This window comes from Alosa alosa, chromosome 4 (genome assembly GCF_017589495.1).
Source record: "Alosa alosa isolate M-15738 ecotype Scorff River chromosome 4, AALO_Geno_1.1, whole genome shotgun sequence".
Classification (NCBI taxonomy): Eukaryota; Metazoa; Chordata; class Actinopteri; order Clupeiformes; family Clupeidae; genus Alosa; species Alosa alosa.
Genome location: NC_063192.1, coordinates 796,364 through 810,866, shown reverse-complemented (window position 1 = coordinate 810,866; position 14,503 = coordinate 796,364). Strand labels below are relative to the sequence as shown.

Genomic DNA, 14,503 nt, shown 5'->3' with positions numbered 1-14,503 from the left:
AAAAGATAGATACAGTAGATAGCCCCACATCACATAGCACTACCCTTCACCATACCTAGATATATCATGGTTTTATTTCAGTTAGGCTAATAGCTGGTTTGATTTGCATGCTACAGATTCTATTAATTGCAAAAGAAATGTTGACTGGTAAGTTATTCATGACCGCAGATGCTGACTTGCTTATCTCTCGATCCCTCGACCGCAGCAACGCTACTTTCCTAGTTTACCTGGGTTACAAGAATGCCCTTTCACTCCTGTTACAATATGTAATTTATAGCAGGTTAAACAAAAGTGAGAACATATTGTGGGGAAAAATATACTTACCATTTTGGTACGCTGTTTGTTCAGCAATTTGATCTGATGGTCTAGCGTAGTCTTCCATTTTTTTAAGAAGCTGCCGGCCTCTTTTCAGTGGCATTGAGCTGGAACCAGTTTAAACCAGTGGCAATAACGTTAGCTTCGTCATCTTGACTGACATCCAAAAGACATTTTAAAATTCCGTGCATTTTGGCTACAGCTTGGCTTAACACCATTCAAAACATACAGACTAAAGTTGTATAAGGCAAAGTAAGCTAGCAACGTTAAATTGTCTAACGTTAGCTTTATATACAAGCGGCACAGCCAGTGATGTAACTTACAAGTAGCTAACATTAACTAACTAGCTAACTTTATGTGCTGCTTTGTCAGGTTGTTCAATGATATATTGAGTCTAAAAATATGCAAGAACGTTAGCAAATTACCAAAATGTTAGTGTACCTTCTCTGAGTTTTCGTGGTGGCAAGTTCTGCACAATCCTTCATACCCACACACCGTTTCACTTGGTTTCACTGGGCCAAATCTAGACTGCATTTTCTGGAGTCTTCTGCTTGAAGTTTATCACGTCCGACCATCATAGACCTCTGAGTCTAACTTGATTTCTCTAACTTGCTAACAAGTTAGCAAGTTAGCTCTGGGGTAGCAAAAAATCAAATTGTGCCGCCTTTAACGTACCATTGATTATAATATCTACCGAAGGTTGAAGACAAAAGTGCGTTCAGGAAAACGTCTGCCTCTCCGATTTCGTCGTCTCCCTGGCCTGCGCGAGAATTTAACAGGTGATCTCCTTCTATGGGCATAGATGGTAGCTTTTTTTGTAAGCGAACTTCAGAGGTCTGTCAGAGCATCGTCATGTGTGGTGATCACATCACATGGTTAGGCCTACTGTTTGCAAATGTAAACTTAAAACAAATAAGCCAATGAAAATCATTTGAGAATTGTTGTACAGCTACAACAGCTAGAGCAGGGATGTCAAACTCAGGCCCGCGGGCTGCTCATTTGTGGCCCGCGAGGTCATTATTCAATCTCTATTAGAAGTGGCCCGCCGCGTAGTTTATACAACGCATCCATTTCTGAGCTGGCCCGTCAGTATTCTCTTCAGCGCATCCGCGTTAGAGCTGGCCCAGCACGCTATTCTATTCAGCGCATGAGCGCAGCCCATCAAGTTGCTACATACTGTACATTGATAACACTTCAAATCCCAAAATGCGTTGCATCGTTAATGTCGCCTTTTCTGTTCATAAACAAAACACGTATCCATGCAACCAGACAAACTATCAACGAAAATGGCGAAGCGAAAGATTGATAATCGGAGCTTTCAAGATAGGTGGGAAAACGATTATAGGCTACATTCATATTATTCAAGGAGAAACCCGTTTGCTTGGTATGTGGATTCACCGTAGCTGTCTCTAAAGAGTACAACATAAAACGGCACTACGAAACTAAACAAATACAAAGATCTGGATGCGAAGCTTAAGCTACAGAAGGTGGGAGAATTGAAAGCAAGTCTGCTTTCAAGGCAGACTACCCAAGCCAAGTTACAAGTGATGATGCTGCAAAAGCGAGTTTGACTGTTCCACAGGATATCGCGCAAACAGCACGGCCATTCTCAGAGGGAGAGTTTGTAAACTGTTAATAGTTACAATTACAATTTTGATAATTGTTAAATGTTATTTACAATTTTTATAGTTCACCTGCAAAAAATAGGCCAATATATTTTTTCTGTTCAGATATTCAATATATTTTTTCTATTAGGCTATATTCAGAAATGCCTGCATTCTATTTTTTTCTTGTGTGTATATAGTTTTAATTCAATAAAAACATCGGTTATTCAATAAATGTTGCGCTTGGCCCGCGACATACTCCCAGTTCTTAATTTTGGCCCCCTGTGAATTTGAGTTTGACACCCCTGAGCTAGAGCTCTTACAGATCAGACTAATTTATAAAACAAATAGGTCTGGATGAGCATTAAATGAGTTCACTTAGAGAGCTCTCTGATGGATAAGCCTGAGTAAAATATGAGATACATAAATTGAGCAAGTCTGAGTATTGTATAAGCCTTTGCTGAGATCTCTTTTGTAAATCAAAAAAGGACTAAACTGAGATAACTAGAATGAGAACGGTTCAAGCAAGAGATCTCTTTTACAGAACTGATGGAGCCTAATCTGAGATTTACCAAAAAGATCTGAAATGAGAATTGCATGAGTTTACAGAGAGAGCTCTCTGATGGATCAGCCTGAGTAAAATGTGAGATGTATAAATTAGACAACACTGAGCATTATTTAAAATATTGATGAGATCTCATTTGTATATTAAAGGGAGTCTACACTGAGATAACTTAACTCTTTTGCTCCAGAGACAAACCTGAGAAGCGGGAGACAAAAGCAATTATCTCATTTTTATATCACTGTGTTCTCATTATTGTCTAGGAGAAACAATTGAGAAAGAGAGGAGCTCTCATTTTAACATTTTCTTTCCTCTGGGTAGTGTTAAGCCATCCTTACAACAGAAGACTTTGACAAGATTTGGGGAATATTCTTGAAAGTCTTTTGAGTAAAGCTTGAATGGGGGGCATTAGTTAAAAGACTCCAAACTTTCAAGAATCTTTCCCGAATCTTGTCAATGTATGGATCATTAGGCTACATGTTCTTCATCTCATAGCTCTTATTTAAGCTTACTTGTGCCAAGGCGTGTGTTTATTAAAGATGCATGTGAAGGTAGTAGTGCTTCAGTGATGGTCTTTTCATGTTCTGTGTGTTTTACAGCATATTAATCTTCTCTGTTCCCTGTTTGCAGGTGGTGATTTGTGAGGACTGCTGCCCTGAGAACACTGAGTGCATTCTGCCAAATCAATGTGTGCCACTTCCATACAGAGAAAAAAAGTTTCTACCTGGAAAGTTTACTCACTGTTTGTGTGGAAAAAATAAACTTTAATAAAAGGTTAAACAAATATTTTGTGTGTTTTCTTTGGAACATCAACAATGTTATATTTCTGAAATATACATATATTGTGACATATAAATATGAATGTGACATAGCAGAACATTACATATATGTGACATAGCAGAACATTACATATATTTTGCAATATATTTACCTAATATGAGTGCAAATATATGTCCATAGACATATATTTGCAATATATTGGTATCCCTAGTATGCGTACAAATACATAACTTATCATATATTAACAAATATGAACTGACATATATTTGTAATATATTTGTATCTGGGAAAATATATGTGACAAATATATAAACGGCCAATTTTGCTATATTTTGAAATATATTTGACATGTATGACTTATATGTGTGAGGCATACATTGACATATACATAATATATGTGATTTACATATATTGCCATATATCACATTTTTGTATGGGCATTATTGAGAAGTTGACATTAGATTATATTTCAAGATAATTGTTATTTTTGTTCTCCAAAACTTACCTGAAATAAAATTGGCACTGCACACCCGTGCGTTGTTAATGGTTTCCTCCATCCAGTTCACCCTTTTTATTGCCTGAAGCCACAGTTTTCTTCTGTTTGTATTAAATGCCCCTTTCCCTCTGGGTATGCGGTAAAATTTTAATCCCAGGCCATAGGAATACCTGTTCTGGCAGGCAAAAACACAGCAACCCGACATGTTTTGGCAATCAGCTGATGGTTGTTGATGTCGTTGCAAGCGGTTGCGAGGTAAACAGTACTAACTTCTGTTGCCAGGTTGCGCACGCAGCTCCATTGTTTACTAACTGTAAATCGGTCTATACTGGATTGATTAGAATAATTGAATTGCATTATTCTTTTTTTATTTTATTTATTTATTTATTGTTTTTTTTATTATTATTTCCCTTTCTTTTGATTAAGTAGCTAACGTTATCTACTACCAAGTTCCTTTACACACTCCTGTACAGTTGGTGGCGGTATGCACCGTAAGTTATAATCTGCCAATAAACCAAGAAGAAGAAGAGACGTCATTTTCTAAATTTGACCGGAAGCACAGTCTTAGCAGAGACGGTTAGAATCTTTGGTCTTAGCCTGCTAACTGTCGAATCTCACGGACGTCTTCTTCATCTTTGGTCTTGCAATGGTAAGTAAATGCGCTCAGTCGTGTTATTTTAAAATATATATTACGATTTCACCGTATAAGTCTGTTTTAACGTTGTCTATGGATATTGCTATACCTGTGTTGACATTATGTCATGTGAAAGATTGGACGGCCACATTTTGAAACCAGACGTGTTGATAAAAATGGCCGACTAGTCAATCGCGTGCGTTACAATTGATTAACGTATTATCTGTGTTGTTAATACATTGTGAAATATCAATTAGCAGATTATCAACCACTTTTAATTATTGCGTTAGATAATAAAGCAATACGTAGGCCTAAGTTGAGACGTGAAAAGAATGACTCTTAACGCTATTTAAACCTACTGCACTCCCAAACAACAAAAAACACTGTTTTTTACGCTGATAGCGGGCCTCAACATCATTTTCAGAGCACTTTGGTGTTTTTGTTGCTATGTTACCAAAACCGTGTGCCTGGCGTATGGTGCCTGGACGTCTTTTTGGAACGTTACCTAATATAATGCTAACCAACTAGCTAACTAAAATGCAGTGTCAAAGATTCTATAGTTAACTGGCAGTGTGGTATTATCTGCTAGGTACGTCATAAGTCATTTTTACACTAAGATCGCGCAAAATTAGGGGGAAGAGGAGACGTCTTTATACCGTATCGTATGTTTAAAAATGCCTGGTACTTCCTACCGCGAGTGTTTACATCAGAGCCATATAAAGGTAGAGTTGCGACAACTCCATTGACGCTAATGTTCCATTTTTTTTTTCAACAATGGCGGCTAATGGAAGCCTCATATTAGCTAGTTCCCGAAAGTTAACAATTTATAATAGCAGCAGTGCAGTTACAGACTGTTTGTAGCCAACATTTCAGACTCAGATTTACATTATTGGCTCATCCGAATAATAATAATAATAACAGTAACAACAGTAATAGTAGTAAAGTAATAGTATTAATAACCTAATTATAATAATAAACTATTTATGTATCGACTGACAGCTTTTCTGCTGCTCAGTTTTTATCAGTTCCTTATCAAATCAATTAAAAGAGGCTAAAGCCCAATAAATATAATAACCTAATATAAGATAAACCTTGCCTATACCATTTCAATTAGGCAGCACTAGGCAACACCACAAACGAGCTGTCATTAAGTTTTTGCGTTTGTAGCCTACAACTTTTATGACGTGACGTGCCTTGGGCATTTAGCTTTACCATCATGTCAACATAGTTGTAACGTTATGCAATGCTCATCTAGGCTATGGATAAGTGGTTTAATTTTAAAAAGGGCAGCAAAAGTGGGATAAAGTGCAACTGCTTCCCCAAAACAATTCCTCCATAACTGTGGATTTAATCGTTTGATATGTGGATAACTTTCAGTGGACTAAACACATAAAAGGTAAGATTTTGTTATCACAAAGCTAGCTGGTTCGTTAAATATGGCTAAGTATATTTACAGCCAACTTTGTAGGCCTACTTGCAGCAGTGAAACTGAGTTTGTTGTTAACATGGTTGGTAACGTAAACGTTTCTTCAGTTAGGAGCAGGACTGTTTTTTTTAAATTTTGCATTCATTTTCATTGGCAAAAGCTAGCCTATGCATAAGAGAACCTAGATTTGAGGGAGCTGCAGCTGTTAGCATCAGCAGGTCATATTAACACAGCAGGGCACACTAGCCCAGTGATGAAGGATCGTGTAAAATCCCCATCCCCAGAAAGTTTGCGCTGATGATGCATGATCACTGATCAAATTGCTATTTTCTGACACAATGCACACCATTTCCAGGTGCTCACCTGTCTGAATCTCAAGCTCTTTAGCCTAGCATCTGCTGTTCACAGCACGGTGAATGACAAACGATGACAAAATGCTGTTCATGTTAATCAGTTCATATCCTGGTTATTTATCGAAGGACTTACATGTCATGTTTCATATTTTATTATGATCACTCATAATCACTCATATGATCAGTCACTACCATGGGGTTACTAAATAGGTAGGTATAATGCTACGGTTAACTTAGAATGCCCACCATTACACTGGAGATGTTAAAAAACTTTTAAACTTTTTTTATTCTGCCGCGACGATAGGCTAGGCTTGGCTAGGTAATTCGCTCATTAGCTCAGATCAGTGACTACCAGAGGAAACGCGGGGTAGAAAGCTCAAACAAGTAATGTTAGACTAGCTGTGTTACAGTTTCTCGTTGCAATCAAAATTTCACAGGAGCTCCATGCGCTTTTGTAGGCTACACGCAGTCTCAAAAACACTGTTTACAGCTTTTCGAGTCACTGTACGAGGTAATTTATTTTATATAGCGATAATTTAGATACACTTATGGGGTGGGTGCAATTGCGTTTTCTAAAGAATCTCTTCTTTTGTACAGAAATTAATATTAAGTGACGCATACGTAAAAGGGCGGAAAAAAACGTCACCTTATATAGCAGGCTAAGATATAAGGTCTGGAATTTAATTTAATATTGTTGTAATGGTAGGATAACTACATAGTTTACACAATAATTACACTGTGTTATAAATATTGTATATCAATGCATTTATTGACTGTCAATTAACCAAAATTGTGGCTCTGTCCATCATTGAACAGTAGCCTATTTAATGCATTCTAATCCATTGTCAATCACTTCCGGGAACTATTTGAAGTTTACATGAACCACGTGACCTTAACGAATTTTGAACACCCATTGTCGCAACTCTAGCTTTATATGGCTCTGGTTTACATCAAAGATTCTAGAACAGAGCTTTGTTTTGGCTTGCATGGCGCCCCTGGACAGAGCAATAGTCTATTTTATTGGCGTTTTAAACATTTTTAGCCTTGAACTGACACATCACAAAAAAGTTACATGTCTCCTGTAATGCAAATGGGAAATTCAGTCTGCTTTTCTCTGCCAAAAGTTAACCATTTTCAAGCACCTTGCGTCTTTCTTTCAATGTCGGCTCTGGGTTTGCTTGTTCTCCAAGTTAGTCCTTAACGACGGTTGTCAGGGAACTGAACACCGGCTTGTAAACCAAAGATTCTCTCACCTGGATAAGAAAAAAACCCTATGTACGGATGCTCTTCATTGACTAGGCAGTAGAGTCAGCTGCTTCAGATTCCTTGGAATTAACATCAGCGAGGATCCGAGCTGGTCACACCATATAGACCCTTTCAACAAGGTAAACAAAAACAATGCTTGAACATTCTATTTGGGCCCCAATCTACTTCCTCTGCATTAAGATAACATATGGAATGTTAAAAAGGAAGTCTTGTGGGGCCAACTATGATGCTGATAATGGAACTCTCTTGAAAGGGTCCATAGGTATGGTCACAAAGTCAGCAAGACGGTGGCTTTTATTTCTTCACCGGTTGAGGAAGTTTGGTATGGACGGTGAAATACTGACCAACTTCTACCACTGTACCATTGAGAGTATCCTGACTGGCAACGTCACAGCATGGTATGGTAACAGAACCGCACCGCCCATGACCGCAAAGCTCTGCAAAGGGTGGTCAGGTCAGTGCAGCGCAGCACATTACAAAGACTGAGTTACCAACTATTCAGGACCTTTATAGCCAGCGCTGCAGGAGAAAGACCAAGCGAATCCTTGCTGACCCCCAGGCATCCCAGCCACAGTCTCTTCACCCTCCTGGTAGAATGTTCAAGAGTATGCGGACCCGTACCAGCAGATAGACAGTCTCTATCCACAAGCCACCAGGATGCTGAACTGTCATACTCTTCCTCATAGCTAATCAACCTCAAACCTCAGAACCCCCACCCAAACACACAACATACACAACAATACACCTTTTTAATTACTAATAAGTTGAGCTGGCTCTTGAGCATAAGAATTTCATTAAGCTTACTTATAATTTATTTTGAGTATATGTCAATAAAACTACTTGTATTGTTTGTGTAGCACAGTTCATCACTTTCTATTGCAATTCGCCTGAATACACACAAATACAACTCGCTAATGTTACAGCTAGTTAATCTTCTCCATCTCTTCAGTTTTATTTGTTTTATCCTTGATCTCTGTTAATTCATCTCTTATCATTTAAGGGGCTAGGACATGGAAAAGCAGTTTAAGAAATATGTTAGGTAGTAGGAGATCAAGTTTTGCCATGTTAACCTATGGAGACTGATGGACTGTGGGTCGTGAAGGGCACTTATTTGGATGTGCAGTCCGGGTGTTAATTGAAGCTAACTACCTAGATGGCAAGTTGCATTGCAGGTTAGCTCTGGGGTAGCAAAAATCAAAGTGTACAGTGGGCATCGCTTTCAAATGGCCACTTCAGTCGCGCATTACGCGGCGTGAAGCTTTAGTACCACTTTCAGCCACTGTGCGTCGCTCTGCCACTGTACATCGCTCTGTCAGTGGTAATTGTTACCGAGAGGAATCCCAGCCTACGAATTCAATAACAAAATAAATCGTAATTAAACATTACCTCGATTAAGGCTACTTGGGTATGGCTTAAGGCTTGACTACACGGTGGTAGCGAAACTCGAAATCTGCTTTTGATAGCCTACCGGTGCCGCGCCACAAAACGAAAAAATATCTTAATTTGCTGTCTATGTTATTGTCAGTGTTGGGGGTAACGCAACTACGCAAATCAAAACAGTGTCTTAATTTGCCATACTTCTTGACTGCAATGTAGTCAATTGACTGCTTGACATGTCATTTTTATTTTTCTGTACAATAAACAAATTATGCCGCAGAATTACATTCATATTTGGCTGACTGCAGACGCGCCACTTCCCTCCCCATATTCCAAGATTAAGATAGTATGAAGTGCTTTTTGTATAGGCTACCATCATAAAAATTTGTTAAAACGAATAGCTATTTGTAATTTGACAAAACACTGGTCCTCATTTTGCGAATGCGAGGACGATATGAGCCTGTTGCATTTAGTTAGATGTCCGAGTCACGCATGGGCCTAATGTTTGAAAACCACTGGCTCGTAATCACAATAATTTAACACACGACAGTTGGATAGCCTACTTCATCATGTCCCCATGCACTCTAAAAAATACTGGGTTGAGGCAGTTAGGTGATATTGTGGGGTTGTTTTTACTCATGTTGGGTTATTTTCTGTAACCCAGCTTGCTGGGTTGATAGTGCCCCTCCTCTCTCCCACCTGACGTGGAGTACACTACCCAGCACCTGGGTGACTTTAACACAGCTGCATAGTTATTTGAGAGTTCGAAAAAAATCGTTAGAAGCTATTCTTCCAACCGTCCAGTCCAGCAGCGGTCAACATGCAATGGAAATCAGGCGATTTTGGAAGGTATGTATCGGCTTTTAACCTTTTTTTTATATATATATTTTTTTATACTCATTTTAAAAGTCCACCTAGAGACATACCTTTCGTGATATGAATGGATATTCTGCCTGCCAATTTCGTTCAATTGTGTCATTCATGCTAACTAAAGTTAGCTAACATTAACTTACAATTAAGTTACTGCTAATGTTGATGTTAAATATACACAGACAGACTCATAAAAACATAGTTCTGTGTTCACTGCGTATGAACTGCTGAACAGAAACAAAACAAACTTTTACAACAAACTATAATTAGCATAGCTATCTACCAACAGTTGGTTAGCAGACCATGTTAATTAAATATGCTACGTGGTGGTGCAGCCTATGGGTGCAGCTAACGTTTGTCAGCTAATATTAGCTAACACAGTCGAAGTAAAGCTAGTGTCTTCACAAGCCACACGTTCGGTAATAATCATGCCAAACAGCATCGTATATGAATTCATTCAGGGTAGCTTCGTATTATAGCCATGCAACTTAATGTTACTGGGTGTTTTTTGTTTCTTGGTGGTAACATTATCAGACAGTCATTTAGCTAATGTTACCGGTAGCTTCTAACTTACCAGTTAGCACCACTACCTTTACACGATATGTTTAAAACTCCATAGGTGGTCATGGTTTCCGAGTGTGTTGCTAATATTTTGTCTCTTGGTCGATTTTTAATGTTAGTCAACATCATTCACTGATAATGGTTCATGAAAGTCTTGATATAAAGTTCTGTAAATAACAGTGATTAATGCACTCTTTTTTTTTTTTTTTCTTTGATTGACAGGGCTGACCTCCCAAACAGACCGTGGAATCTGCCTGCCTTCATGGAAGTATCACATGCTTTTTAGACTAGGCTATCTGTTCAAAAAATAAACTGCCAAATGAATAATTATGTCGAACTGTTTTATTTCATTGCATGGCTATTGTTGCCTTGGATGGATTTTAAAACATTATATTGTAACATTCATAATTTGCAAACATTTATTGTTATTATTATGAATTAATAGTGATTGGATTAAGGAGGAAAATAAGATGGGCTACTTAGAATAACTCATAAATTAGGTCAATATAACCCAGAAAGGACAGTGAAAATAACTGAACATAAACAGCAACATAAATGCTGGGTTGAAAAAGATGGCCTACCCAACAATTATGTAGGTTTAACAGTTTTGTTACAATAACCCAATGTTTGGGTCAGACCATCAACCCAACTCATTGGGTTGATCGTATAACCCAATTTTCTGGGCTAATATAAAACAGTGCTGGGCTCGACCACTATTTACCCAGTAATTGGGTTGTTTTTAACCCAATGTTTTTTAGAGTGTGCCTACATTTTTGTGAGTAGCATAGAGATCGTTAAAAACCAATAAAGTATGGCTCTCCGTTTGGGACATCGAAAACTTATATTTTTAATAGACTACCGTCGAAGATGCTGACTTGCAAAATCCTCGGGATAACACGTTATCTCCACTATCATCAGTCATGCCCCTTGATCAAAGTGGGGAATGAAATAAAAGTTTGAGAACCACTGGTTTAACAAGTTACTTGCAGTCCAGAACACACAGAATATGTTGCAATTCTGATGATCGGCGATGATATCGGCAAATGTTTGTTTTCCAAAGTAAGAATTTCACCATCGACAATTTCACCTTCGACAATGAATAGCTCATTACACTTGTTACTGTTAAACGTAAGCCTACCTGGTATCATTACAAACATTATTCTGTGTCCTAAAACTGGCATATTTTATGGCATTGTGTCATGTAAGTTTGTTGCAAAATCTAGAGAAATGTGTGAGGTGGTCAGCGGGGGACAATCGAGACACACATTGGATTGTGTTATTACTTGAACATTCCACACTATCACACTTGATTCACAATGAAACCTTACATTTCATTTATATTTTAACAATGAGTAGTTTTGGTTGTTGTTGGTGGCGTTTTTCCTGCCATCTAAGGCACGAGCCCATCTGTGAGGCCAAGCCTCACCAAGTAGCTTGTTTGTTTACAACTAACATTCCATTTAATTAAACTGCTTTTATAGGCTATGCCATAGTTATGCAATAGTTGCACATGCAATAGTTTTCAACATTTTGATTATTGGTGTCGGGTGAATTGAAATGTTCTCAAAGTAGCCTTATGGCTGAAAGCTGCTTGGGATCCCCCCCCCCGTCAAGCAATATAACCATACAAACGCGCTTCCTGCACTCATTGTTTCAAAAGGAGTAATTTTGGCTTTGTCAGAACTGAAGAGCTGTGGACGGCACGGCACGGCATGCCCAATGAAAATAAATTAGCGCAACACAACACAGACCCCGCTTCTCTCGCGTCAGTCACTGACATGAACGAAACACAGAACCCGCTTCTCTCACGGCAGTCACTGACGGTAACCTAGAATAAATGCATGGGGAAAAACACTTCCCCATGACAAAGATATCGTAAAACACTGAAAGTTAATATTTTGTCACTAGCAACATACATCTGTCCTTTGTCAAATGTATTATGTTCCAAGTAGCCTATCGCACTTGCTTCATAAAGTTGAACAAATACATTTGCTTATTTCACAGAAAATATAAATAGCCAGTTAGGGTCTACAGTACAGAGTTGGTAAGTTATGGTAAGACAACTTGGAGTGAACATACAAACAGGGGAAATTCTTTCTCTTGTAGCTGAGTAGCCTCAGGTGTGCACGTAGACATAAGGCCGAACATGTAAGCGCAATGAATCGCGTGCTCTCCGACAATCAATACCGTTAAACTTAAATAGGTTAACATCACTCTAAGTTAGCCTTCAAGCAAGGAAAACGATGATTTGAAGACATCTGTTTTTAGTTGGAAGGGCAAGGGGTAGCAACAGGGGAACACAGAGACAGGCCCGATGGCAGGGCTGTTATGAGAGTATTAAAATATGGGATATTCTACGGGAAAACATTAAAACGGCAAGACAGCGGGGGGAAGTTAAAATCGTGAGGAACACGGAAAAAGTTGGCATGTATTGTTTTAGGTCCCGTGCACAGGGATTATTTGTCATACTATTAATCACATATGATTATTTGTGAAATTGTGCAAACAGGCAAATACATTTGAAAAGGAAGGACTGGTAGCATGCAAGCTCACGGGAAAGATTGATTTAAGAACGTAATCACAGTGTGTGGCTGTGGCGCGGGCGGAAGACAGCGACAATTGGCAGGGGAGGGTCATGTCTTTTTTAACAATTCTGTCGGAGGGTCATTGAACAATTTTTAGCAGGCAAGAGAGGGTCATGCAACTTTTGACTGAAGCACTCAAAATTCCTCCGGTGGCCCCTTCAATAAATAACGAACAGTCCCTAGATTGCTGCTGGGCTATATGTCTTGGTTCATGTCTGTTAACAACTCATTGCCATCAAACGCATAGCCTATCTCGCAGTTGCATCCATTACAAACAAACATGCAATGTGATCGTCTGGGATTGGGGAGAGCACTAAATGCTCTACTGAATAAGCACGAAGTCAAACCTTTAAATGAAAAACACTCTTTAATAATCAAAAAAAATAAAATAAACTGCTAATGAAGTAAACTTGTGACCATCAAAAATCGTTTATTGCCTGTAACTCCGTGATAACAGGACGCAACAGGAAGGCATTTGGCTGAGCAACGGAGGTTAATATGCTCTATACATAGGTGCCAACTCTCACGCATTGGCCGTGAGACACATGCATTTTAATAGTTTCACACACTCACACGCCACACCCCCGATTTCTTACGCTGAAGTGTCAACACGGTCGGTCAGATGCCTGAAAAATGAGTTTAGCCTATCTAGATCTACCTGTTGTCAGAGACTGTGAGAGGGTTCAAGAGCACCCCGTCTGTGGAATTTTCTACATTTGCTCTCATTTGCGATGCTTCAGAAGCCATCCCAGGCGCATTCCCCCCCGCATTTCCCCGGCTTCAGGTATGCTTTGAGTATTATTGAGTATTCTTCACGCTGAAGTGTCAACCTGGTAGGTCATACCTGGCAGATGAGGTTCAACTAAACTAAACTAAACCTATACATATGATATCACACATCGTGAACGTGCGGAATCTAAGCTTTCCAATGATATTAGCGCCAAGTTGCTGTGATAAATGGTTCGCGAGTGCAATTTAGGCTAATCATATGCATTTTGCACACAGTGCACACCCATTACTCTCGGTTTAATATTTCACTAACCCTTCACACAACACGTGGCAAACCCAATATCAGAATAAACAGCAAACTGTACCGAATACGAGGATATAAAGCATGCCTCTGTGCAATAAGTGGTTCCTGAGTAATCCGGTTTTGAAATTGCAACACATTTCTACATAGCCTCATTGGGGCGAAATGGGTGTCAGGGGACCCCTTAAGCCCAAGCCTTTGCATGGAATCATTGCCTCAAGATCAACACATCAGGATGTAGCCTATGAATCTGATTGAATTTAGTATTGCTCATCCCCAAAATGCACCAGAATACAGGAAATCACATTAAACAAATTAAAAAAATTCTGGGGGAGTACCCCCAAACCCCCCTTCCACATATGCAACAATTAGTGGGGAGCCCTTAATACATCTGCCACTTATTGCACAGAGGCATGCTTTATATCCTCGTATTCGGTACGGTTTGCTGTTTATTCTGATATTGGGTTTGCCACGTGTTGTGTGAAGGGTTAGTGAAATATTAAACCAAGAGTAATGGGTGTGCACTGTGTGCAAAATGCATATGATTAGCCTAAATTGCACTCGCGAACCATTTATCACAGCAACTTGGTGCTAATATCATTGGAAAGCTTAGATTCCGCACGTTCACGATGTGTGATATCATA

At 39.0% G+C, this 14,503-nt stretch overlaps 2 protein-coding genes across 5 annotated transcripts in view; one reads left to right on the top strand and one right to left on the bottom strand.

Annotated features, from left to right (window-relative positions):
* Positions 1–4,073, bottom strand: part of LOC125293832 — a 37,255-nt gene extending 33,182 nt beyond the window's left edge. For both annotated transcript variants that reach the window (XM_048241977.1, XM_048241976.1), the window contains exon 1: positions 3,928–4,073. In XM_048241977.1, the coding sequence (XP_048097934.1) occupies positions 3,928–3,962 (35 nt within the window). In that variant the 5' untranslated portion in view covers positions 3,963–4,073. The remainder of the gene's footprint in view (positions 1–3,927) is intronic.
* A 215-nt stretch (positions 4,074–4,288) lies between these two features.
* Positions 4,289–14,503, top strand: part of kansl2 (KAT8 regulatory NSL complex subunit 2) — a 53,087-nt gene continuing 42,872 nt past the window's right edge. For all 3 annotated transcript variants that reach the window (XM_048240731.1, XM_048240732.1, XM_048240730.1), the window contains exon 1: positions 4,289–4,406. The gene's annotated coding sequence lies outside the window, so the exon portion shown is untranslated. The remainder of the gene's footprint in view (positions 4,407–14,503) is intronic.